A 25,325-nucleotide genomic window follows, 5' to 3' on the forward strand; every position below is an offset into this window, starting at 1 on the left:
AGCCTATGCACATCGACACAATGCAATTCGAACGTGTTGAAGTGAGTATCGTGTCGGCCAGAGACATCATCGAAGGGGTAAGCACCAGTGACAGTAGTATGACAGATGCAAGTGGAGCTTTCATCTTGTAAACTGTGAAGTCATGGAGCGACTTGAAGCCTGATGACGCCCCCATTAGCGGCAAATGGCCAATCAGAGCCGAGAGGCAGACTTGTCCTCCTGGCCGCCATTAAAGAATTCAATCCATGAGCTGAAATAATGGAAATCTGCTGGAGCCAAGGAGCTCAAGCAGGGGGGCGCGCAAGCCGATGAGTAGCCTCGCCGTTTCGCCCTTTCCTTCCTTTTCTCGGGGGGCCGTTTTCTGTGGGATCGCTCGGGGAGCAACATGGTGCTTGCTAGCGAAACGGCGGGGCGGCTGAGCTAATTGTTTTATGGAAGCTAGCGTTGTTGGACCTCTGGTATGTTAGCTCGTCTGCTAGCAGGCTAGCAGAGACCAGGGGGAGGGGAGAGACAGACACACAGACAAGACAGACACACAGAGTTCCTGTGCCTTGAAATTGTTTCAGATCAGCTAGCAACCATTAGCATTAGCGCTTTGGGGGCTGAAGTTTCTCTCTCTCGTTCTCTCTCTTTTTTGGGGGGGTGGGTGACTTTCGGAGCTCCCCGTTTTTTTTGCACCGCGAATATCACTTAGTCAGCGGTAGTCAATCCGGGTCATGTTAACTCGTGCTATTTTGGTATTTACGGTAATGTAGCCCCCGCCAGCTCACTCACTGGAAGCCCACGGAACAATACATTTTAAATCGGATCGATGAATCGTTTAGCTCGATGCTTGTCTTTGCGATCCATGACGTTGGCTTAGCTTTCGGGCTAGCGGCTGCGGCTAGCGCCGGCTGGAAGTTCCCTGGCTGAGGAGCGGCGGCTGGTCGTAGAAGCGCTACCCCCCACCACCACCACCACCCCCGAGCGAGCAGTTCTTGTGTGAGACCATGGACTTAAAGGTTCCGACGACGCAGTGACAAGGATGACTTCGTGCTTTGTACCAAACGGGGCCAGTTTGGAGGACTGCCATTCCAACCTCTTCTGCCTGGTAAGAGAGAGAGAGTGTGTGTGTGTGTGTGTGTGTGTGTGTGTGTGTGTGTGTGTGTGTGTGTGTGTGTGTGTGTGTGTGTGTGTGTGTGTGTGTGTGTGTGTGTGTGTGTGTGTGGGGCTAGCCCGGCTCGTTAGCTGCGCCCGCTGAGGCCACAGAAAGCCATTTTGGCTAATCAGGCTGCCGAGCTTTGTAACGTCACTTGCAGACTGGCGTGAAGGCATCGGGGCCTGCAACTTGCAAATAGTGATCTCGGCCAACTTCCATAATAGGAGCAGTACACACACTGCGGGGCCAAGTGGTGCCCACTTGCCTTGTGAATCGGGTTAGTACGCCGCGTAGGGTGCACACAATACGCTGACATTAGCAGTAATTACGAGCAAGTCTTACTACAAACAGTGTTAGACGTGCCCGTCAGCTGTTAACTGCTTTACCTACTAATCGGGTTCGACTGACGTGCGCTCCTGCGTTGCCAACTTGACCCATTAGTCAAGATTGTGTGTCATTTTTCCAAGCAAGCCTGTTTATTTTGTGACTTTCACTCACAGCTGCTCATTATGCTTGTTGACTGTGTTTAGTCAATTTAATATTGTGCATGAAGCAAAAGAGAGCACGTTTAGCCTTTCTGTATGAAGTTTGCATGTTCTACTTTGTGGTACTCTGGCTTCTTCCCACATTGCTGGAACATGCATGTCAGGTTAATTCAAAACTCTAAACCAGTAGTGCGCATACTTTAGCAATAAGGGACCTACTTAAGAAATGATCAAATGATCTATCTACAATAGAAATGCAAAACATTTATGAATGTATTGAGAACTCTCCATATACAATATATTTTGATGTAGCTTGCATAAGTCATATTGCACTGCAGAGTGCAACTAGTGCACATTTTCTGTCCTTACTTTCTTCTCATGACTTGCACTGAATGGAATGAGCCAGGGATGCATAGTTCGAACGGTCGCTACTGATAGTGAGCCGCAAGCACACTTCCAAATAATCATCAGACATGGTGGAACAGTACTGCACTGGAACTTGTTTTTAACAACAGCCTAAAAATGCTGCTTCAGATTTTCTTTCTTTGGGGTCGCCATAGTGCACTGGCAGATGAGGCAAACACACTTCAAAAATGACATGGGGAAATAAAAGTCCTCCTCCCACTCAGTGCATGGAGATGCTTGGCTTGCTTGGTCCCCAAATCATTTTTCTAATTTATGTTAAGTTTAGAATAGACAAATCATATTGTAGGCTAATCAGGCAACTTGTTAGTTTGATAGAAGATAGCAGATAGTGCTGTTGAATGTGAAGTGTACGACAGGTGTATGACTAGCTGCCTTTATGTCAGTGACAAAGTTCATAAATGGATGATGATGATGATCGACAAACGTCTACTTGCTTTTTTTTTTGTCTTTTTAACTCTTCTGTTGAAAAATGCCTATCATTTTATTAGAATAGTGTAAAACTGGGAGGGCTAGCAATGGGTAAACGAATGTTATCACACAGCACTTGGATGAATGGAGTAATAGTGCCATTTCACAACAGAATGAATCGGGTCTCCATGCACACGCCACACACGTTTATGATAAAACACTTGGCCTCCTAGGCAAGGAAAGACTCCCACTAATGAAAAAAAACCCCACCTAAGAGTATTGTGGGCGGCCTTCTGCCTTGACCAGTTGTTTTGAGATGGAGTGAGAGAAGTCAGGGACAGACAGACAGAGAAGAGAGAGAGAGAAGGATTGCAACTAGGGTAAGGACTTGTATTATTTGTCTTCAGCCTCACATCAATCCTTTTATTTTTTTCTCCTCAAGGCTGATTTGACCGGGATCAAATGGCGACGCTTTGTGTGGGAAGGGCCCACCTCGTCGCCCATCCTCTTCCCCGTGACCGAGGAGGACCCCATCTTGTGCAGCTTCAGCCGGTGCATGGCAGCAGACGTGCTGAGCGTGTGGCGGCGGCACCACACGCCCGGACGCCGGGAGCTCTGGCTCTTCTGGTGGGGCGATGACCCCAGCTTTGCCGAGCTCATCCACAACGAGCTCTTGAGTGAGTGCGCAATGTCTGATTCCACATCATCTGGCGTGTAAGATATATTCGGTCAAATGTAACAACTCACAGAAGATAACACGCAGGTAGAATAAAAGCAAAGAGGGAAAAAAGTGCTTCAATTTACCATTTCAAAAGCAAGACATTTTTTTTCCATTGCTGTTTGGATTATACAACATCTGATGTCTTGTGAGTCAGTCCTCCGAAGCTGTGTGGAATCTGCTGGCTTTCTGCCACTGGATATTCAGGCCGGTATGTAGCAGCTTTCCTCAAAAACGCGAGTGGAAATTTGATTTTCGGCGAGCCATTCAAGATGACCTATTTTGGGGTTTTAAAACTCATTTCTTTATGAGTGGGATACGCCTTCCTGGAGAGGGGTCGGCGCAGATGAGGGTTGAAATGATCCTGAGCCTGACACTCAGCAAATGAGCCAAAAACAACAGAGTTGGGTTGTTTACTTTCAGGCCACTGCATTAGGCACACCTGGAGAATTTTAACACAGGCCTTCCACAACACTTTATGACAATTATTATTATTATTTGACACCACCCCCAAAATATGTTTTCCTACAGTTCAAGTCCGGACTTACCCACTCATGCTCTTGAAATACAATCTAGACACATAAGGGCATGAATAAATATACATGCTTTCACTTATTTTTGAAGTCATTGGACTTGTCAGTGAAGATAAGAAAAAATCTTGAGTGAAGGCAGGTGCAAGGCTAGACGATGTGGCGGTTACTGTGCGCTTGTACGGAGGCCGACGGTGACTGTTCGACACACTGCACTACCCAGCCGTAGGAGCTGAAGTTCGTCTCCAGAAAGCAGTGCATCTACAACTCTTCAAAATAATAATGGGGGGGGGGGGGGGGTAGGCTTCAGATACTTGGATATAATCCTCAAATAACAATAAATGTGTTCCAATTGCTTGGGCCATAAAGTTTTACCCGCAATTTGGCACAGGATTACTGTATTCTATGTAAACAAGAAGTTCTGACATCGCCTTTCAAAAGATATTTCACCCGTGCCGCCCATACAGTTGAAACCTGACAGACAACTTTTCTCGCGGTTAAGTACACAATATGAGCATACCCGTTGGGATAAGTGCTTGTGCATTTCCAGTTTTCTAACATCTGCGTCTCCCTCTAGGCGAGGAGGACGGAGAGTGGGAAAGCGGCCTGTCGTATGAGTGTCGCACGCTCTTGTTCAAAGCCATCCACAACCTGCTGGAGCGCTGCCTCATGAACCGCGGTTTCGTACGCATCGGCAAGTGGTTTGTGAAGCCCTATCAGAAGGATGAAAAAGTCATCAACAAAAGGTAGCCTTTCCTGTTCCCTCGTTGCTGCATTCAGATGGTGGTCTCTCTCTCTCTCTCTCTTTTTTTTTTTTTTTTTAACCAAAGCTATTCCCTGGCTCTTCCATTAAATGCTCTAGGCCCCTAAACATGCCTCAGGGCAAATGAAAATTAGGGTAGTAAAATTGCACACTTTGTTGCTGAGTGACGAACCACTTGTCTGTTTGCTGCTTTTTCAAATCAAGCTGTATCTACAAAGTGCTCTTAAAGCAGGGAACTCAAGAGCAGGGCTTGGCGATTTAGCAAATATATCATAAAGGCTTTTCTTTCCCTTCACGGATTCCGTAGTCTGTTGTCCTGCACTGTTCCCGTTAATAAGATGGTGGTGAACAGAGAAGAACTAGTATCCTAAAGAGGTACCGCTTTGGCAGTCATTTGAGATTGGTTCAGATTTACAGCGTCAGTTGATGAGCAGCAAAGATTCTACTGCAAAGTAACGACTGTTGAAACTCAAGCGTGAAATATGAGCTCAAGTATTTGACATTATTTTATGTGCGACAAAGGAGAGCCCCGTGGAAGATGAGCAATGACTCGATCTTGCTACACATTGTCATGAATCCGGCACGCGTTTCCGTGTTGCAAAAGCAGTCCTTCATCCGCACGTTGATCCACATCGATGGTGGTAAATGGCATACAATCTACTACGGCTGCACAATATATTGAAAAAAATATATACTTATTTGCGATAATGGTCTGTGCGGTATGCGTATTGAAACTATATGAAATAAGTTTCATATGGAGTTGTATGGTTTTTATCTGACTTTGACCAATCAGATGCAAACTTAAATGCAAATTGCCATCCAATAAGTGATCAGCATGCAGGGGCATCACTAAGAAATAACTACGCGCTTGTACAGGCAGATGTTCTCATTCGTAGTACTGTTTAGGGGCTTCCCACCCCACGACGTCCTTCACTTGTTCGAAGTGGGGATTATCTGGAAAAGCGGCACTTGCAGATGTTCATGTTTGCTGCTTTGGGAGCTTGAAGTGTCACACTCGCTAGGAAATAACAGATTGTGATGCCGTAGTTAGTCGGCGGGTTGAGGTCGCTTGATAATTTTCCTGAGTTGCTTTGTCATCAGCAGAAGTGTGCCATATTTAAGTGCATTAAATCACAGTTGTCATAAATTGTAGACCTCCTCTGCCGTGCGACTGTCTTCTATGTGCGCCAATCCAATGACGCAAGGAAACACGCCTTTTGGAGAGCAACCCGGCAGTTCAGTTAGCAAAGCTGGCCTCCTTGTCCTGTCTATATTTCTGCGCACTCTGCCAAAACATGTTGACTGCACCACCCTGAGCAGACTACACTGGATCCAGGCCAGGCCTAATTAAAAGAAATGCGATCAAAAGTAGCTGACAATGTGTTCAGTCCACATGCTTGTTTTACCACAGCCGGGCTCTTAGCACATTGTGCTGTATAGTTGACTTACAGATCTCTCGGGTGATGTTGAACAAGTTCACTCAAATGATCAAGACATAGTCAGTATTCAGTTGAGCTCTTTTTAATCTTTTTCGATAATTGTCACTCTTTCATGGTAGAAATGACAAACGGCGTCGGGTGGGGGGGTGTTAAAATAGCTGCCAAAGTCTTACAGTACGTTAAAGCTGCTGTCAGCAGGTCTCAGTTTTTTGTTTTTGTTTTTTAATAAAGGGAAGAAGCTTCATGTAGTTGCAAATGTAAAGTGGATTGAATTCGTGTTTTTTTTTTTTCCCTTTCTGACAAACACCGAATCAATCATGTCTGGCCAAGATTCAGTATAGTGTAGCAGTAAATGTATATTGCCTTTTATTTATTTTATTTTAAGGCCTTTTTTAAGACAGTTTTCGGCCCTTGTTGGCCAATAAACAGGGTCAGCCTTTGGAAAATGCTGAGCATGCACTGTGGTTTTACAGCAACTATGTCAACAAGTACTATCTGAGGGCACTTGGCCGCTTCGAGAAATGAAAGCTACTGATGGCTATGGTCGTATTATTTCAAGGCCGTACACATTTTTTTCCGGCCTTTTTCTTTTTATGCTTTTATTCAAGAAATGGCCTGATAAAAGGACTGATGGTCTTATTGGAACACATTTGAAGCAGTCAGATGGAAGCTATTGAGAATATGATTCCTCATCGTTTGTTCATGATTTCAAATGCCCCCCCCCCACCCCCCCGCTACAAGAGATTCACTTGACACCTCGTTCCAAACTGTCATTGTGCTGTTTCAAAGCCCTAATCCTACTGTATTAAATGTGGCACTGTGTGTCTCTCACCCCATCACAGCGAGCACCTGTCCTGCACGTTCACATTTTTTGTGCACGGTGACAGCAGTGTGTGCACGAGTGTGGAGATTGCGCAACACCAGCCTCTGCAATGGCTGAGTGAGGATCACCTGAGCCTTGCCCAGCAGAGCTCCAGCCCGTTGCAAGGTAGGTCTGTGCGGATCACACTCATGTTTTGACACAATGATTCTTTGTTTACACGTACTTTGTGTTCCAGTCATCTTAAGCCCGTACGGCCTGAACGGGACTCTCACGGGCCAGGGCTTCAAAATGTCGGATCAACCCACTCAGAAGCTCATTGAAGAGTGGCGGCAGTTTTATCCCATCGGCCCCAATCCCACGGAGATCCAGGAGGAAAAGATGGATGACGGCGACTGGGAGAATGACTCCCTGGCGGCCGTGAAGGTCCTTGTTGGTGAGGCATCACACATTTGAAATAGCTGAACAATCAATCAAATTCAAATAGACATTGAAATATAATAGAACTGGATTTTCCAACTGAGAGGCTGCAATTTGGTTTAAAAAAAAAAGACAGAGACTTGCTTCATTTCAATCAGTTGGTAAGCTTTGTATTATGCTATTGATGGATATGGAGTCGAGATAAGTAAAGCGCTTAAGACGTGCAGTCCACATGTTTACATATCACTGTTTCATGACTTGAAAAGTTGAAGTGATAGGCCGTAGATTTGTTTGCATACAAGACCAAATCATTAATAAATTCAAGTTGTGATTAATTTGTTGCTTCTGTTAAAAAGATGGAAATAAGACCTAAAAATAATTGCTTAATAAATCACACTCACAATATTGACGAAAAGAAAATCGCAGTTGAATATTTTTTTTCCAAACCAGCCATCATTCATTTGAAGCATTTTACTTGTACGCGTTGTGAGTTTTTGCATGTGTGTGTTTCTCTTCCAGCCGGGGTGAGGATGGTGTACCCTTCCTGCCTGGTGCTCCTCCCCCTGACGGACCTCCCTCCAGTCGTCCCTCAAGGCGCATCCAACACCTCAGGAAGCATGTCCAACGCCCAACCTGGCCAGGCCTCTCACAGAGATCCCGCCATGTCCTCTGTCACGCTGACACCACCAACATCACCAGAGGAAGCTCAGACTGGTTCGACTTAACCGATTTTTCCCAAAAATATATGACAAAAATAACACGATACATTTTCAATGGGAAAATTGATTTCACATCCAAGTAAATTGGTCACAGCATGCATTGAATTGATACATTGACTTACCACTGTTGCAAATTATTTGTAAGTGAATACACTCCAAAGACACAGAAATTTACCACCTGTCCCAGCTTTTTGGGGAAAGTGTCGCAGCCATAAAAGTCAAATGAAATGAATATTTCCTCAAAACAAAGAAGTATATCAGTTTGAACATTAAAGATCTTGTCTTTGTAGTGTAATCAATTAAATATACCTTGAGAATGCGTTCCAAATCATTTTTTTTTTTTTAAACAACATGCCAACTTCATTGGAATTGGGTTTGTATCAGTGTATAACATATTTATCTTGCCTCTATTGTAGACTATCAGCCAGCACAGAGGTGGCATAAATTGTCCTCTGCATCCGACGGCTACAGTTCAAACAACACTTTTCACGGGGGGAAAATTCCTCGCAGGCTGGCCAGCCACATGGTGGAGTCCGTTTGGCAGGAGTATAACATAAACCGCACTGGGAACAAGTACGTCAAAGCATTTCTTCTTTCAATCAAAAAAAAAAAAGAAACATGACAGGAATTTCTTGTTAAATGTAATTTCTGACATTGATAGGAGGAAGTTTACAAACTTGACCAACGGGACCTGTGAGGAGGAGGCAGACAAAACTGTGCTGTGGGATTTCATGGAGCCCGTCCACAGGCCACATTGCAATTGTTCAAGGTATACCCATCAAATATTGTGGTTCTGGTATTTCCTCAAATCGTGTCATCTGTGATTTCCAACCAGGGTGCCGTGACATCATCGCGTGGCAGCAAATTAACGTGTGGTGCTGCGGGATTTATTAATGACAAATACTGTATATCTTTGTTCATCTAGCTATGCCAGCGTCTTATTGTGACCTGTAGAACAATCTAATACTCTTACATTTGATGGCAGAAGGCACAAAAAACTGTAAGCGATGACTAACTTCCTGTTAGTACCTGTACTTTGTGTTTAAACAGGCCCAGAGTTCAGACTGAGTCAATTGGGAAAAAAATTAATCAACTAATGAACGCTGAAAAGAGTGCAAGCAAGTTAATCAGAGAGAAGTATCATTTAGTTATAGAAGGAAAAAAGATTTGAAAATGCATTTGTATTGGAAAAAGGTCTTCCCACGAATGATCTCCTAATCCCCAAGAAATGCCTAATTCTCATTAATAAGAGTAAATTAATATCCTGGTCAGTATATGAGTAAACACCATACAGAATTTTGTTACTAGATTTTATATGTGAGAATGCCTGAAGTTAGTTTTGTCTTTTTTTTTTCTTCACCCCCCTCCTCACTTAGACATAAAAATCAGAAGCAGCGACCCAACAGCACCTCAGGACACCCGCCGTTGTCAGGCCAGCCCACTCCGCCAGCCCCAAAGCACAAGCTGGCCGAGAAGCTGGAGAAGGGCGAGAAGCAGCAGAAGAGGCCGCAGACTCCCTTTCACCACCGCAACTCTGTGAGCGACGAGCAGCTGCTGGACCCTCAGACTCAGAGACTTTGTCTACGAGGGCAGGAAGAGGGCTCCTCTTACCCAAGCCTGCACCACGTGGACACCACGGCGCCCCCCAAAGCACCCACGCTGCACACCCACGGTCCCCCCACCGACCTCGTCGGCTCGCCACCACCTCCGCCGCTCAGCCCGCACCCCTGCGACCATGCTGATGGCGACCTGACTCCGGGCGGCATGAAGAACTCGACACCCATTCACCAGCCCTTTTACCCGCCTTCAGTGGAGCCTTGCGTGCTGCCACAGAAGAGCTCATCGGAGGAGCCCCCTCCAGAAAACATGGCCATGCCTTTACCCTTACCCCCACCCTTTAACGATACGTTGGAGCCCACGGTGTTCATCGGTTCCGCCGTCAACCCTAACGAAGACCCCGGACACAACCCCTGGAAGTATTTCAACCTACCGAGGAAGAAGGCATCCATCTTTCACACGCCTCTCCTACCTGTGGATAAAGTACGAGATGATGCTGGAAGCGGCACGGGAGCAGAAAGTGTCGTGTCGGTTACAGAGTAAGCAATTTACCAGCACAGATGAGAAAAGTATTCACATTCTGTACTTGAGTAGAAGTACAATTACTTTTGTTAAAAAAAATTAAAAAACAAATAGCCGCCTTCATTATTCATGTAAAAGTATAGGCTCTGAAAATGTACTTTAAAACTCATTCAGTACCAGCCAATTCTGGACCAAGCCTGAAAAGACGTTTAAAAACGTCTTTGGGAGCGAATGAGTTAAAGAGTAAAAATATGTATCTTCACTGGTCACATCAAATGTCCCCTCTACCAATCAGATAATTTGAAGGCTATTAAAGTTGAAGGATTGGCAGTAAACACACCCTTAAAACTGACCCAGGATTGGTTTCCAAAACCTGATGTGACAAATCATGCAAGTAGACCAAGCACTTGGAAGCAATTTTTTCACTTTCAATTTTTTTATGATTGTGTATTTTAAACGCTACAGGCATTACTCTATTTTATCTTTGCTAGCTTCTCAATGCAAATTATGTTTTGGCACTCTGAATAGCCTGAGATACTACCCTTCACCATAAATTCCTCTGTGCTGTGTCTTGTCCCTGAGTTGAGAGGTGATTAGTTCAAGCTACGTTTTACGTTGACATTTTCAATTGAAATGTCTTCTGCGTGCTGGTGAGGAGCACTGCATGCTTCTGAGTTTTTCTAGCCAATTGCATGTCATGTTATAGCATTGACATAGAGCCAATAACAAGGTGGGCGTACGGTAAAGGCAGTAAAACTTGAGATGATTGGCAGAGCCGAAAGCCAGCTATGTTAGCTGTTTCTTCAAGGCGTAATCTATTAATTCTTGTGATGCTTTAAAAACTTAAAAAAAAAAAAGAACATTCCTGTTTTGAAAATGTACTCATTAAAAAGCCCAAATACTGAAAAATAAATACAAATCAATATGCACGTTACGGGGAAAAAAGCTACTCAGATACTGTAATGAAGTATTTGTATGCCATTACTTCCCATATCTCTTTACCAGCAATATGCTGTACACTGAAATGTAGACGCCAAGCAAAAATGACTTCAAATCTCCTTTTCAGGTTGATGGCAGGCTCCATGCAGCCTCTTAAAGTGTCCCAGGAACTGGTGAAGACCTACACCCAGCGGAGGAACACAAACCTGTCCTGCGTCATTGCGGAGGGCGACCATAACGAGGAGCCAGACCCTTACGCCTTTAATGAAGGGGACGAGGAGTTTAGTTTCAAGGAAAAGAGGGACAAGGCTGCAGCCGACAGGGACGGGAGCAAGAAACACAAGGTGGGTGTCTTCACAAATGCGGTCGGGCTTTACTGTTTTCATAAACAATTTCATGTGTCTCTTAAGACCTAGGTGTCTGCTACTGTGAACGATTGATCAATTGGCTGAATTTACTCGATTGACTTTGGGGGAAATTACTGGATTATTATTATTATTATTTTTTTTTTTTAACCAACTTTATATGGCAGGTAATACTAAACATTGGATAAACAGTAACATCTTCACAGATCTTGGTTGATGCTTCATGACCTGGAATGACTTTTAGCTCACAGTTGTCCATGTGTTTCCAAACTTTTGAGTGATACTGTTTACAGTACATCATTCAAAAATCTTGTATTTTAGCCTATTTAAAGGTTTGCTCTGCAAGTATCAACATTATGACATCTTTAAAATACAAAAATGTACTGTAACAGATAAGCCGAGGGCAACTTTACCGAAAACGGTGCACCCAAAGTCAATTTTGAGCTATTCTTGAACTATTTGGATTATCAGCATAGTTTTGCTCACTTTTTGAATTTCTCAAAATGTCACATTATGAATATTTCTCCCATACTGTAAATATTTGTGTAAGTGTTACTGTCTCTGAACTACGGATGTTTTGAAACAGAAGGAAAAGGCGAATCTTATGTTCGTCTAATTTCTTTTCACAATATCTGCCTTGAAAATGGATTTAGAATGTTGATTAGGACTTGAAAACACTACAGAATCAAAGCTTCAGTCTCCCCAAGCTTCGGTTCATATTTGACAATTGTAACATCTAGGTTACCATTCAAATCTCCAGAAACTCAGCTTTTAAAAGATGTATAACATGTTCACACATGGCGATGTGCATCAGCGATTTGTTTTGACAGATGACGGACGTCCCTGTAGAGGGACGTCCTAACTTTAAGGGTTTAAAATCAATGTTAAAAGGCAATATGCATAGCTACAAGCTTCATCCTAATGTTGTAAATTTGGTTTGTATTTAATTCAGTAGTTCTTCTGCATACCTTTTAACAAAGCCCATGTCTCAATCGTGGCACTTTGTACTTGACTCTGAGAATCACTGCAATAGATGAAGAAAAATTATACGGCTGTGTTTATTTTCTATGATTGTTGAGTTTTGATCTGTTCTTCTTCCAAACTTAGCTGGATGATGGATCGGGGGCTTCAGCTGATGGTGAGTGCCTACTGTAGTTCATTGCGTAAATCCGAAGTGAGAGCATTCTCACACTGTGCTTTGTGTCAACGTGTTGCAGAAGGTCAAGGTTCATCGGGCAGTAAGCCAACCGCCTCCACCAGCCTCATCCATGAGAATGATTTGGCCGTGTCCTACAGCGACTTGGATAAAATCTTCAATTCGGATGAAGATGAGTTAACGGTAAGTGCGCACATGACGATTCTCACAGCACCAATTCATTTTGCACTGTTATTTGACTTGATGATGTGTCGCAAAGCCTGGATCCAAAAGAGCTGGCGCAGGTGTCGATGACAAGTTTGTCTCGAAAGAAGCAAAGCCCACTTCTCTGGACCCCCTATCTTGTATAAGTAAGATCATTGATCCGATCTTTTACGGTTGGGAATGTTTTCAACGGGGAAATAACACCCTCCTTTCCTTGGACAGGCACAGCAGATCTGCACAAGATGTTTCCCACCCCACCCTCGCTGGAACAGCAGGGCTACTCCCCCATGAACTCTGGCAGCAAGGACAGCTTGGAAACGGGGGCGGGCCTCACCCTGCTGGACGGCAGCCAACTCGGCAACCACTTCAAGATGGAGGTGGAGGAGGGTTTCTGCAGCCCCAAGCCTTCTGAAGTGAAGGTACGCGACACCTACACTCGAGCTCGGAACACATAGACACGACACCATCTTTGAAATTCTGGCCTGCATCTTCTCTTGTAGGACTTTTCTTTCGTGTACAAGCCGGAGACGAGTCAGCCATTTACTGGCTGCTCCATGTACGCCCCCCTGAAGACGCTGCCCAGTCAGTGTCTGTTGCCGATCAAGCTGCCAGAGCACAAGTGTGTGTACATGCGCAGCTGGACCATCGGCAAAATGGAGCTGATGCCACCTGTGGTGAACAAAGACAGGTAAGAAATGTAGCATGTGAATCCACGACAGTTCATCTAATACAGTGCAGTTCAATCCAAAACATTTGTGGAAAAAGAAAACCTCGAACAAACGCAAAACTGAGAACCTCTGCGGGTGATGTTGCAAAAAGAGAGGAACTACAAAAGTGATGTCAAATTTGGTATCACTTCACTGTAAATGTCATCTCTTTGTTTCTTTAATGAAAGTTAATTCATAATGGTTTACGTTTTTCAGGCGTATGACTCTTGAAAACTGTTTGATTGTAACAGTTTGACCGAGTAACCGAACACAGGGTGCCCAAAATATGACATCATTATGAGTTGAATTTCTGAGTATCCACATGTCTTAGTCAAGAAAGTAGCCTTTATGTTGACAAATAAAAGAAATAGTTATAAAACTCCAGGTGACAGTTATAGATTGTCGAACCCATTTTGCAAAGCTCCAAAAATGTTCAATATATGCACTTGAATGGATGCGACTGGAGAGGTGTTCAAAGACAGCCTCCGAAAAACGGAAATTAATGATCACTTCACTGACACTAAGAAAAGCGAAAATAAGGCACCACAACAAAAAATAAATTCTATGGGGGCGTTTGTGAACACACATGTGAAGCCGCATCAGAACTGTTTTCAGTAGCGGGGAAAAAAATCCACGTCTTTCAACTTTTAACATCTCAGGAAAATCGGAGATGATTTGAGCAAGAATTGGCAATGTTATTCAATGACAAAACTATGTCGTCATTTTTGGGAGACTGTATTTTTAATTCCTGTGGAAACTGTTTCCAAAGAAAGTTGGAGTCCGGCCAACATCTAAGGACAGAATGTGCTTGGCTTATATGTGTAATCCTTTGAAACTGTTGAATCGTCCAACAACAGCGTAACACCTTTTCCCCTTTATCTTCTGAAAGTAACATCCCAAGTGTGGAACCCGATGACATCCAGACCCACACCCCTCAGACCCACACGCCTGTCATGTCCAGCAGCGCCCCTCCCAGCAACAGCGGCGCCGGCATCCTCCCCTCTCCGGCCACGCCCCGCTTTTCCGTGCCCACGCCTCGCACTCCGCGCACCCCCAGAACGCCTCGCGGACCCTCCAGCGTCCAAGGCTCGCTCAAGTACGACAACTCGGACCTCTACTCGCCCGCTTCCACTTCCTCTACCTGCCGGCCGCTCAGCTCGGTGGAGCCGGCCACCGTCCCCTCCGTCCCGGAGGCCCACAGTCTCTATGTCACGCTCATCCTCTCCGAATCGGTCATGAACCTCTTCAAGGACTGCAATTTTGACAGCTGCTGCGTGTGCGTGTGCAACATGAACATCCGAGGGGCCGACGTGGGCGTGTACCTGAAGGATAACGGCGAGGCCCAGTACCCCTGCACGTGCGGCTTCAGCGCCGTCGCCAATCGCCGCTTCGGCCAGTCCGCCGGGCTTTTCTTGGAGGACGAGCTGGACGTGGTCGGCCGGGGCTCGGACGCCGGCCGCGATACGGAGCGCTGCTTTGAAGAGCTGCGGGCGTCTGCGAAACACAAGTCCTGCGGTCTGAAGGAGAAACCACCCGATGAGCTCATCCTACTGCTCCAGGACCAATGCACCAACCCATTTGCGCCGATGGCGGGCGTGGAGTACCCCAAACTGAGCTCTAACCACAGCTCTTTTGTGAGGGTGGAGGAGAGAGACTGTCACAATGACTGCTACATGGCACTGGAGCACGGCAGGCAGTTTATGGACAACATGTCAGGAGGCAAAGTGGATGAAACGCTTGTGAAAAGCACCTGTCTTCATCAGTGGCCAAAATGCAAATGTAAGTATCCATTCCCTCCCTTCCTTCCTTCCTTCCCTCTTGTTTGCATTCCCTTTTTTTCGGTTTGTGAAGTTAAGCTTTTGTTTGTGTCCCCCTCGCGAAGCAGCGGACATGAACAAGCTGTTCTCTCAGGATGTGCTGCGCGTGCTGTTGTCCCTCCAGCCTGTCTTGCAGGACGCCATTCAGAAGAAGAGAAGCGTGCGCTCGTGGGGGGTGCAAGGACCCCTCACCTGGCAGCAGTTTCACAAGATGGCCGGGAGGGGGTCTTACGGTACGGCTGCGGAGAACGATACTTTAAAGTTGAGTTCACTTTGCGTCTGCAGCTTCTCAAGCTTTTCCCTCTTGCTCTGCGCCGCAGGTACAGACGAGTCTCCCGAGCCACTGCCCATCCCTACGTTTCTGGTCGGCTACGAGTACGATTTTATGGTTCTGTCCCCCTTTGGCTTGCCCTACTGGGAAAAGCTGCTCCTGGATCCTTTTGGCTCCCAGAGGGATGTCGGCTTTGTCGTCATCTGCCCAGAAAGTGAAACGCTCCTCTGCCGGGCCAAGACTTTCTTCAAAGACTTGAGCGCCATGTATGAGGTGTGTGCGCTTCGCTCCCATCTTCTTCTGCTCATATTGCCACCCAAAAAGGTTTCATAATCCAAAGATGTGATTTGATTTCCTCGCGACAGGCGTGCCAGCTCGGGCAGCACAGGCCCATCTGCAAAAGTCATCCCGAGGGCATCCTGAAGGTTGGCAGCGCAGAAGACAGGAGCATGGCCGAGCAGCCCCTCAGCGACTGGTTCCTCAAAATGGCCGCGAGAGATCCCAACAGCGAGGCCTTCAAAAAACTCAAAGTCTTTGCTCAAGTGTGCCGCTATGATCTAGGTACTTCACTCCAATTTTAATGCCGTGGTGGGAGGAAACGATATCACTCGGTTTGTGACCGAGTCCTGCTCCAATGCGTCGTAGTCTTGCGCAGTAGTGAAGTCATACAACAAATCCCTTTTTATCACCGGGGATACTCATCGTTCCAGACCCAGCTAATTTGGTGAAAAGTGTCATGTAGAGAGATAAAAATGTTCCCCTTAAAACATTTTCACTCATTAGAGCAATAGTCCTGAGTGATTATTCTTACTCTCATGAGCACACTTGTCCAATAACAGGCAAGTCATGATTGCTTCAAGCTGTTTGGAACTCCCAGTTCGGGTTCCACTGTAAAACCCGACACATAAAACCAAATGGAAGCAAGCATTATATTGAACATTTAAGACTGGGCAGCAACACGTGGAAATGGAGCATCCAACAATGCTATCTCTGCTCTGTGTGAAGGACTATAATTGAAACTAAGACTAATGCTGCAGTTTCATTCAGATTTTTTGGGGGGAGGAGGGGGCATATGTGTTGTCAGATTTTTTTTTTCTTTTGCGCTGCGCTAACTACCTCATCACACTGTTTATAACCTTGAAATCTCAAAATGTCGCGATCATCTTCGACCAAGAACCCCTTATGTATTGTGAGCTTTTGTGGGTTATTTCCTTTGAGGTTTTTGGCATGTCTTGCTCTTGTTCTAATCATCCAATCAGTGCTGAGAACATTTCTCTCCTCCCTCAGCTCCCTATCTATCGGAGCAGTCTCTGGACAGATCGCTCCTCTCCCAACGGAACCCCGTCGCTGCGTCCTCTCCGAAATCTGCCTCTTCTGGTGCTGCCTCAGGACACTCAAACACCACCAGCACTGCCCAGATAAACAGTGCCCCTCCGTCCGCCCCCTCCGGCCCCCAGGCCATGGGTGGGTTGTCGTCATCCAAGCCAGGTGCCTACCCCCAGTTTGGGACCGGCGGGTTGCAGGGCGCCACGTCACATAACGGGCCCCAGTCGATCTCGCAGGGCCCGGGTGCGGAAAATGGTGTCACTTCCCAATGCTCAAGTGAACCACCTGAGAGGTGAGTCATTACTGTGTATACATCGTTTGTTGTTGTTATTATTACTACTACTGCTACCTTTAACCGTAAGTGGGGTAACGTCAGGACTCAATTGGTTCAAATATATGAAAGATCAACACGGTAATGACTTGGCTTGCTTGAAATTTAGTGGGCACCTGTTCCCTCCCCTACCCCCATTTGAACTTGGGACTTGCTGACAGCATGAATATTAAGGTTTAACAATTGAGACTTCTGACTTGGACATTTGTGACTTCCTCCCAGCTTGGTTTTGAACAAGACGTTGCTTCTATATTGAGCGTGTAAACAGGAGATCTTTTTCATCTCCACAGCACAATGGAAAGAGACAAAGTGGGCAAGCCGACAGACGGAGAGTCCCACGCCATCTCCTACCCACCTGCCATCGTGGTGTACATCGTGGACCCGTTCAGTTACACGGACGCCGACCGCGAGGTCCATTCTAGCGCTTACACGCTGGGCCTCCTGCGCTGCTACATGGAGATGCTCCAGTTCCTTCCCGCTCGAATCAGAAATGCCGTCTCCGTGCAGGTAGGTGTCGCAAACGCCATGAAAAAAAAGTGTGCTTTTGGATTTACTGTGACCATTTATTCAGTGCGATGCACTGAGCGTCTCAGTCCCACAGGGGAGACGAGAATGAGCAAGGGACTGATTAACGGGATAGTTCAGGTGCAAAGTGATAGACTGGCTGACACAAGGTTGCGTCAATGTGTCAAAGAGAATTAGGGCTAATGGTGGTGGTGGTGTTGCTGCTGCAATAATAGAACATGATCCAGTTACAAGTATTTACTGGAGAAGATAGCTGGATGGAATGCAACACTTCGACATCGTCGGGCCATATATTGGAGTAACTCGCAGCACTATACTGTATATTTGAGGCTGGAGTAATTATGGGGGGGAAAAAGCACCTTTAAAGTTTTGTCGCTGAAATAAGTAAAAACTTTATTGAAAAAGTGTTAGCTTACCAAACATTTTTATCATACAATTTAGATCTAACTTTATAATTAATCTTGATGATGTTACATTTCAGAGGCCTCATTCACGCTCATTGGATCTCGAGTGGGCCCAAGAGGCTGTATTAAATACATCCAAAATGTGACGCTGCATGGAAAAAAACCCCCCCAAAAGGCTTCGAACAAAGCAAGCTCCTTGGAACTGAAGCTGTTGACTCAAGTTTTAACCTTTACAAGTGCATCGATATTAGGCGTTAAATCCAGAGTAACAGCCAATTTCAAAATGTCCATTGCGATTTTTGTAAGTGAAAAAAAAAAGGCAAATACTTTTTAAAAATGAATATCTCGCAACATTTTTTTTTGTCTTTACAGAAAATGTAGGTGTGAGTTGTTTTGGATCTGAAAGTTAATGAGGTTAATAATTTGATTGACATTTGATACTGTAGTGCAAGACAGACATTGCAGTCTTATTTTTCCCACACAGACTCCATACTGGTGTGATTCACAGTCAACTTGTATTTCTAGCTCTCATTATTTACCATCATCTTGGCTCGGACTCCCCTCCACCCCCCCAAAACAGTTCTGTATACAAGTGTGGTAACATCCTTCATCTGCTTGTGTTTTGTCAGATTGTACCGTGCCAGTACCTCCTGCAGCCGGTGCACAGTGGCGAGCGTCACCTGTACGGACAGCACCTCAAGTCACTCGCCTTCTCCGTCTTCACGCAGTGTCGGCGGCCCCTGCCAAACTCCACCAACTTTAAATCTCTGACGGGCTTCGGTCCTGGGCTTGCCATCGACATGGCGCTCAAAAACCCAGAGGTAGGATCATGAAAGTGGGACTGGGCGCCCGCTTTCAAAAGAAAATCTCACATTTCTTGGTCACAGAAATCTTTTTTTCATGTTTAAAAGTTGCTGAATTCCTTACTTTTGACCTTGGAAATAGAAACAACATTGCATCCTACATACGTTTTTATAAGCCGGTCGACAACGAATGCTTCCACGTTTGAAGTGTCCTATATTATAGTGTAAGAAATGCACCATCTTAGGAACGGATGTGATGTTCAGGCGCTGACTGCCCTCACCAGTTGCCATCGAGTGAGACGCCAGATAGTTTGCCTGTGGATTAAAATCTTTCGTCATTTTTTTTTCTTCCCGTGAACGTGGCATCCAGATACGGAGAGAGATGGATATTTATTTATTTATTGGGCGGAAAGAATGTAACCTGACCCACACACACAGACAGGCTGTCACTTCCGCATGCAATGGCTGATTTATTACGTGCCGCGCACTGGCCTCACCTGACACAGGATCAGCAAAACGAGCGTCCATCAGTTACGATTGACAGACATTCCGTCAGTCGAGATGGAGTGCCCAACTCTGTAAAATGGCGAGACTAACTCAGATTTGTCAGAATCTGTTCAAGAAAATGCCATGTTGAATTCCAAGTTGCTATGTCACGGCTCTGCCTCTTGCGAGCAACTATCTCTGCGCACGTTAGCTGCCATGGCGTCTCGACATCTAGGTTCTGCTAGTTACCATTAGCTTGCTTTAATACAACCAGTGTAAAGAATAACAGGTTTGGATGATGTTTCTCTGAATAAACCATGGACCATATTGGCCCGAATATAAGACGCCCCTGATTATAAGACGACCCCCTCTTTTTCAAGACTCAAGTTGGAAAAAATACTTTTTGAACACCAAATTCATTTTTATACAGAAAATAATTACAGTACATCTGAAACAAATGATTATAACAATATATTTGAGAGAAAAGGCGTGTTATTTTGCCTCATTTTAATCTGAATATCTGCACATTTAAATATGTAAACTAAAGTGCAATCACATTCGTAAATGAATGGCTTCTGGTTTTTGAAATGTAAATGACATCATAACTTCTCCTCAGCTGCCGGTTAACCTGGCCGATTTTTGACCCACTTTTCTCCAGATTGTCGCTACGTTTCTCCGTTTTCTGTTATCTCTTCTATTAGTTTCTTCTCTTTTCTTTCTTACCGTTCTTTTTCTTTTTTGTGCTACCGCTATTTTTATTCTTCGTGACGGGTTCATTTTGGCCTGGGGAGTCAAGTTCAGCATTCGCTTCAACGATATCTGTCGCCATCTAGCGTCGTGAATGGGTATAATGTCTAGACCCCGAATATAAGACGACCCCCACTTTTTCAGTCTTATTTCAATGCAAAAAAAAAAACACCGTCTTATATTCGGGCCAATATATCTATTAATCACCCAGCCTTATCTGAAAGGCTTTTGGCATCGTGAGCTCCTTAAACTAACCTTTTCCCCTGTCCATGCAGAGGCCGGAGTGTCTGCGTCTGTACACACCACCTTTTATTCTGGCACCGGTGAAAGATAAGCAGACGGAGCTTGGCGAGACTTTCGGGGAGGCGTCGCAGAAGTACAACATCCTGTTTGTGGGCTACTGCCTGTCTCACGACCAGCGCTGGCTACTGGCCTCTTGTACCGACCAGCATGGCGAGCTTCTGGAGAGCTGCATCATCAGCATCGACGTGCCTAACAGGTGAGCCCGGCGCACCTGCCCAGTCGACGATCTCTTTTGGCCTTTGCTCAAACTGATCTTGTGCGTTGGGTTGCAGGGCTCGCAGGAAAATGGGCTCTGCCCGACGGCTGGGTCTGCAGAAGCTGTGGGATTGGTGCCTGGGCCTGGTGCAGGTGACGTCGCTGCCCTGGAGGGTGGTGATTGGTCGCCTGGGGAGGATGGGCCACGGTGAACTAAGAGGTAAATCCAAAAAGACGGTATTCCTAAATGACATTTGAACTCGAGTGCAACCTCAATTTAACAGAAAAAAAATCAGCGCTCAGATTTCAAGTGCTGTCTTCTCATGCAGTGGTTGTCAGTGCGGTACGAGGTCTCCCTCTAGTGGTTAACGAGAAAACCACTGAATTAAATGTTCAAACTGCACAATGTGACAGTGGCGTATGCATTTTTTGAACCTAGTACAGTACATTTGTTGAGTGCAGTTCAGTTGTATTTAACTTAAGTATACATTTGCGTGTACTACTGTTTGTTTTAAAACGGGTACTTTTATATTAAGAATACAAATGTATTACTTCAGAAGAGCGTATCAAAATGGTACTCAAGAAGTAGCTACCAGTTTTTAAAAAAAGTTGGTGACCTCTGCCTTAAATGTCTGAAAATAAATGAAAATTAGACTGCAGAGTGTTTGTTCGAAAGAATGAAGAAAAGCAATTAATGTGTCGTGGTTGTTCCAGACTGGAGTATTCTGCTGAGCAGAAGGAACCTTCAGTCCCTCAGCAAGCGCCTGAAGGAGACGTGTCGGATGTGCGGCATCTCTGCCGCAGACACTCCCAGCATCCTTAGCGCCTGCCTGGTCGCCATGGAGCCGCAGGGTTCTTTTGTGGTCATGCCAGGTAAAACTCAGTACAGAACTGAATCAAGCAACCCTCCCCTCCAAATCTCGTTCTGTCTGTGATTTGTTTGAATTTGCGCATGATGCAGATTCCGTGTCAACGGGCTCAGTGTTCGGCCGCAGCACCACGCTCAACATGCAGACGTCGCAGCTGAGTACGCCGCAGGACACGTCGTGCACGCACATCTTGGTGTTCCCCACCTCGGCCATGGTGCAAGTCAACACCAACACGTCGGAACCCATCGACATCAACTTTAACCCGATCAATCCAGGTGAGTGTTGGCAACGCGCCGGGTCGCATCGTTAGCAAGCGGTTGAACGTAGCAAACTGGTTGCCTCTCGCCCGTCGCAGACGGCTCTGACGGAATGGGCATCTTTGACCTGTTTGACAACGACATGGTGGATCCAGACATTATCAGCATCCTGCCCAACTCGCCCACCACGTCCCCTGTTCACTCGCCTAGCTCGCATTACCACCACGGCGGCGACGGAAGCAAGGTTTGTACTGGCGACACGGTAGTGGTTAGCTCAAATTGTCGGCGGAGTCCAAATGGCTATTCCATATCCTGTTTCCCGTACGACACGAAACGCAAGCAAGGGCGAATGCCTGTTTGCTGCAACATCAACAAAACCTTTTTTTTTTTTTTTTTTTTAACTGTTGCCGTCGCCCATTTGTGCAGTACGATATGCGTGTATTTTATATTACAACATTCCACCAAATCAAAATGTTGCGGAAAAATATATACAATATATCGTAATGAATGATGATCTTGTGTCTTTACGGACAAATTAATTTACTTAGCGTGAAGTCTGGTCTTGTTTCGTTGAAGAAAGCGATTATTAGTTTGTATGAAAGTCAACAGGCGGAAAAATACACAGCCTAATTTGGGCATATATGTAATTAATAGACACCAATTGATTAAAATGTCATTTTAATCATTTGAAGCAATTTAGTTAGTTAAGCCATTATTTAAATCAGGGGGTGCCATACCCATTTTTTGTTGCGAGCCGCATTTTAGTTAGTTTCCCTTGGAAGGGCCGTTTTGACCGAAACCCGAGAAAAGGCATTGTTCTTGACGCCATCTCACTCTTATTTATTACATACGAGAATATGAAATTTTGGTACAAATTTTAGTAAGCATCATGAAAGTTGAAGTGCTTTCGTGGGCCACATAAAATGATGTGGTGAGCCACATCTGGCCCCTGGGCCTTAAGTTTGACACCTGTGATTTAAATGAAGTAAATCGAAATTGATGAATGTACATGTCCAATTGTACTAATGTCACTATAATGTTAATGAACCAATTGTTTGATGAATATCCATTTTAAAAATGAACACGAAGAAGAAGAATGTACATTTGAATAAACGCTGACCCACCACCTTTTTCATGAAGTCTGTCGCTTAGTAGCAGATCTCTCTCGCTGGCAATGTGCTCAATGGGGTGTAGACTTTTTGCATTTTTCTGCAGTATTACCAACCCTCCACTCCCACCCCCCAAAAATATTTAGAATGGGGACGGTTTTTGGACATGTTGGACAGTTGATCCGTGTTATAGTCTGTGTGGCATTTCATTGAAAGTGATAGAAACTCTTGATGAGGTTTTTTTGGGTGCGTGTGTCCCCCATGTTGCGTTGTAGGGTCAGAGCGCGGATCGCATGGAGTCTCACGAGGAGGCCTTGAACATCCTGCAGCAGCCAATGGCGCTGGGCTACTTTGTGTCCACCGCCAAGGCCGGACCGCTGCCCGACTGGTTCTGGTCAGCCTGTCCTCAAGCTCAGAACCAGTGTCCTCTCTTCCTCAAGGTACAGGACTGACCTCTTTTTAAACTTTTTTTTTTTTTCACGCTCTTGGTGATGTGACCGTTGTCTCCATCAGGCTTCTCTGCACCTCCACGTGTCCTCTGTCCAATCTGACGAGCTGCTGCACAGTAAACACTCCCACCCCCTCGACTCCAACCACACCTCAGATGTCCTCAGGTCAGTCAGTTCTCAACTCAACTCAACTGTATTTATAGAGCACTTTCAAAGAGCCATAGCTGCATACAAAGTGCTGTACATGGAGCAATTAACATATACAACAAACAGGAAAGCAAATTGGTAACAAAGACGGTAGAAAGCACTGAACAGCAAAACCAAAAACAAATCTAAGTCATGCTAAGTCAAATGCCAAAGAATACAAGTGAGTTTTGAGGCGGGTTTTAAAGATGGGCAGCGAGGAGGCGTGCCGAATTTCTCTTCTTTGCAGTGTAAGTTGTTATGAATGGCCCGGATTGGAGCAATCAACTTACTTAGCCGTGTGGCACATTTTTAGTGTGTGCTTCTTGTATTTCTATTGTGCAAAGTTCTCATTAACTTGATGGAAGAGTGCGAGACGGCTGGATTTAGTTTTTTAAACTGTAGATAATTTTTTTGTGATGTTTATTTGTTATTGTGCAAGGTGTAGGTTGTCATTACCCAGTGCAAGGAGCAATCGCATGAGAATAGAGGAGATCGTAAAAGTCACTATGCACTTTCCGATGCTCACTGATGACAAGGCTAAACTTCTGGAGTAGGCGGTAACAGAGTTGGGAAAAGTATATCCAGACGTGATTGTGCTTGAGCTCTGCATCCACAAAAGCTCGATGTAGCGGATCCTTACAGCGATGTGCTCAATTCAGGTTGACTTCAAAGCAGACCATGATGATGCTCGGCAACCTGGAGTTAGTTTCATAATCATCTTGAACATATTTCATGTGAAATCGCTGTCCAGCCTATCATGGGGTAGAAGCCCCTTAAGGACTTTTTTTTTTCTCCCTCCTCATTCAATATTGGGTTTTTATATGCGATTATTATTTCAAGTATCTCGTGCCAACCAATAAATGAATTTGTATTACAATAAACAATGACATTTATGATACATAAATGTTCTTATTGGTTAAGTTTACAATCCAAAGGCAAGTGAATCATGAATTAATACAAAGTACTTCAATTTGAGTTGTGAGGAAACATTGTGACTTGCTGAGCAGATGTAAACGTGAAGGCCTGTTTTGTTTTATTGTTTTTGTTTGGGGTTTTTTCTCAGATTTGTCCTGGAGCAGTACAACGCCCTCTCCTGGTTGACTTGCGACCCCGCCACTCAGGACCGCCGCTCCTGCCTGCCAGTTCACTTTGTGGTGCTGACGCAGATGTACAACTTCATCATGAACATGATCTGATGCTCACAAGCAGTCACGTGACTCGCCAGGAGCAGGAAGAAGCCTCTCGGCGTTCCCGCCAGGAGCAGGAAGAAGCCTCTCGGCGCTCCCGCCAGCGTCCAATCAGATGCCAAGAATCCATTTTGGATGATCAAGGGAGGTTTCGTAAAAAGGTGTTTTTAAATGACTGTAGATTGCAATCGAAATTTTATCCTAATGAAATGCCTGCATATATTATTTATTGTAAGTTTTTAAATGTGGAATTTTTAACGCTTACTGTCTTTTATATATGACAAAACCTAGCGGGTGTGTACATCTCAGTGTAAAGGAAGTGGCTTTGGAGCAAGTGGTGAACTTTTTTGCTGTAGATGACTTTTAGAATCTTATTTTTTCAAAGAAGGGTACACGCCTTTTTATCGCCACGCTGTAAACATGAAGTGGACGCCTGGTCCCGCCCCGCCCCTCCCCGCGGCGAGCGGGCAGGAAGCGTTGCGTCTCGTGGGTGCGCACGCACGCTCGCCCGCTATTTGGGGCCCCAGACGCTCTTGCACACTTTTAACTCAATGAGCTCTGAAGATGAATTCAAAAGGTACATTGTCAGATGATATATTTTATATAACAGATTTCGGTAATCTTATGTGCGTGCGTGCGTGCGCGCGCGTGTGTGTGTGTGCGTGTGTATATGTGTACATATATTTGTGTGCCGCTACTGATGGTGCAGCTTCTGTTTTAGGAATAAAGTGCGTCTACATGATA

The 25,325-nt window shown here is 45.2% G+C and overlaps 1 protein-coding gene across 2 annotated transcripts; it reads left to right on the forward strand.

Annotated features, from left to right (window-relative positions):
- Positions 1-180: 180 nt before the first annotated feature.
- On the forward strand, positions 181-25,325 carry med13b (mediator complex subunit 13b). Of its 2 annotated transcripts, none has more exons than XM_086125436.1 (30): positions 181-1,090; positions 2,900-3,134; positions 4,283-4,451; positions 6,750-6,895; positions 6,966-7,163; positions 7,667-7,861; positions 8,283-8,439; positions 8,528-8,635; positions 9,243-9,962; positions 11,012-11,228; positions 12,357-12,387; positions 12,467-12,588; positions 12,665-12,755; positions 12,832-13,028; positions 13,110-13,297; positions 14,206-15,095; positions 15,202-15,366; positions 15,454-15,677; positions 15,770-15,965; positions 16,692-17,022; positions 17,352-17,568; positions 18,620-18,811; positions 20,302-20,525; positions 20,602-20,744; positions 21,239-21,397; positions 21,486-21,668; positions 21,749-21,894; positions 23,035-23,199; positions 23,273-23,373; positions 24,458-25,325. In XM_086125436.1, the coding sequence occupies exons 1-30, from the start codon at positions 1,025-1,027 to the stop codon at positions 24,588-24,590; spliced, it is 6,309 nt and encodes a 2,102-aa protein (XP_085981562.1). In that variant the 5' UTR covers positions 181-1,024; the 3' UTR covers positions 24,591-25,325. The 2 variants fall into 2 exon arrangements, with proteins under 2 accessions (XP_085981562.1, XP_085981561.1); XM_086125435.1 differs by having other exon boundaries at positions 182-1,090; positions 15,199-15,366.

This window comes from Hippocampus guttulatus, chromosome 12 (assembly GCF_054856545.1).
Source record: "Hippocampus guttulatus isolate MCC_2025c chromosome 12, RoL_Hgut_1.0, whole genome shotgun sequence".
Classification (NCBI taxonomy): domain Eukaryota; kingdom Metazoa; phylum Chordata; class Actinopteri; order Syngnathiformes; family Syngnathidae; genus Hippocampus; species Hippocampus guttulatus.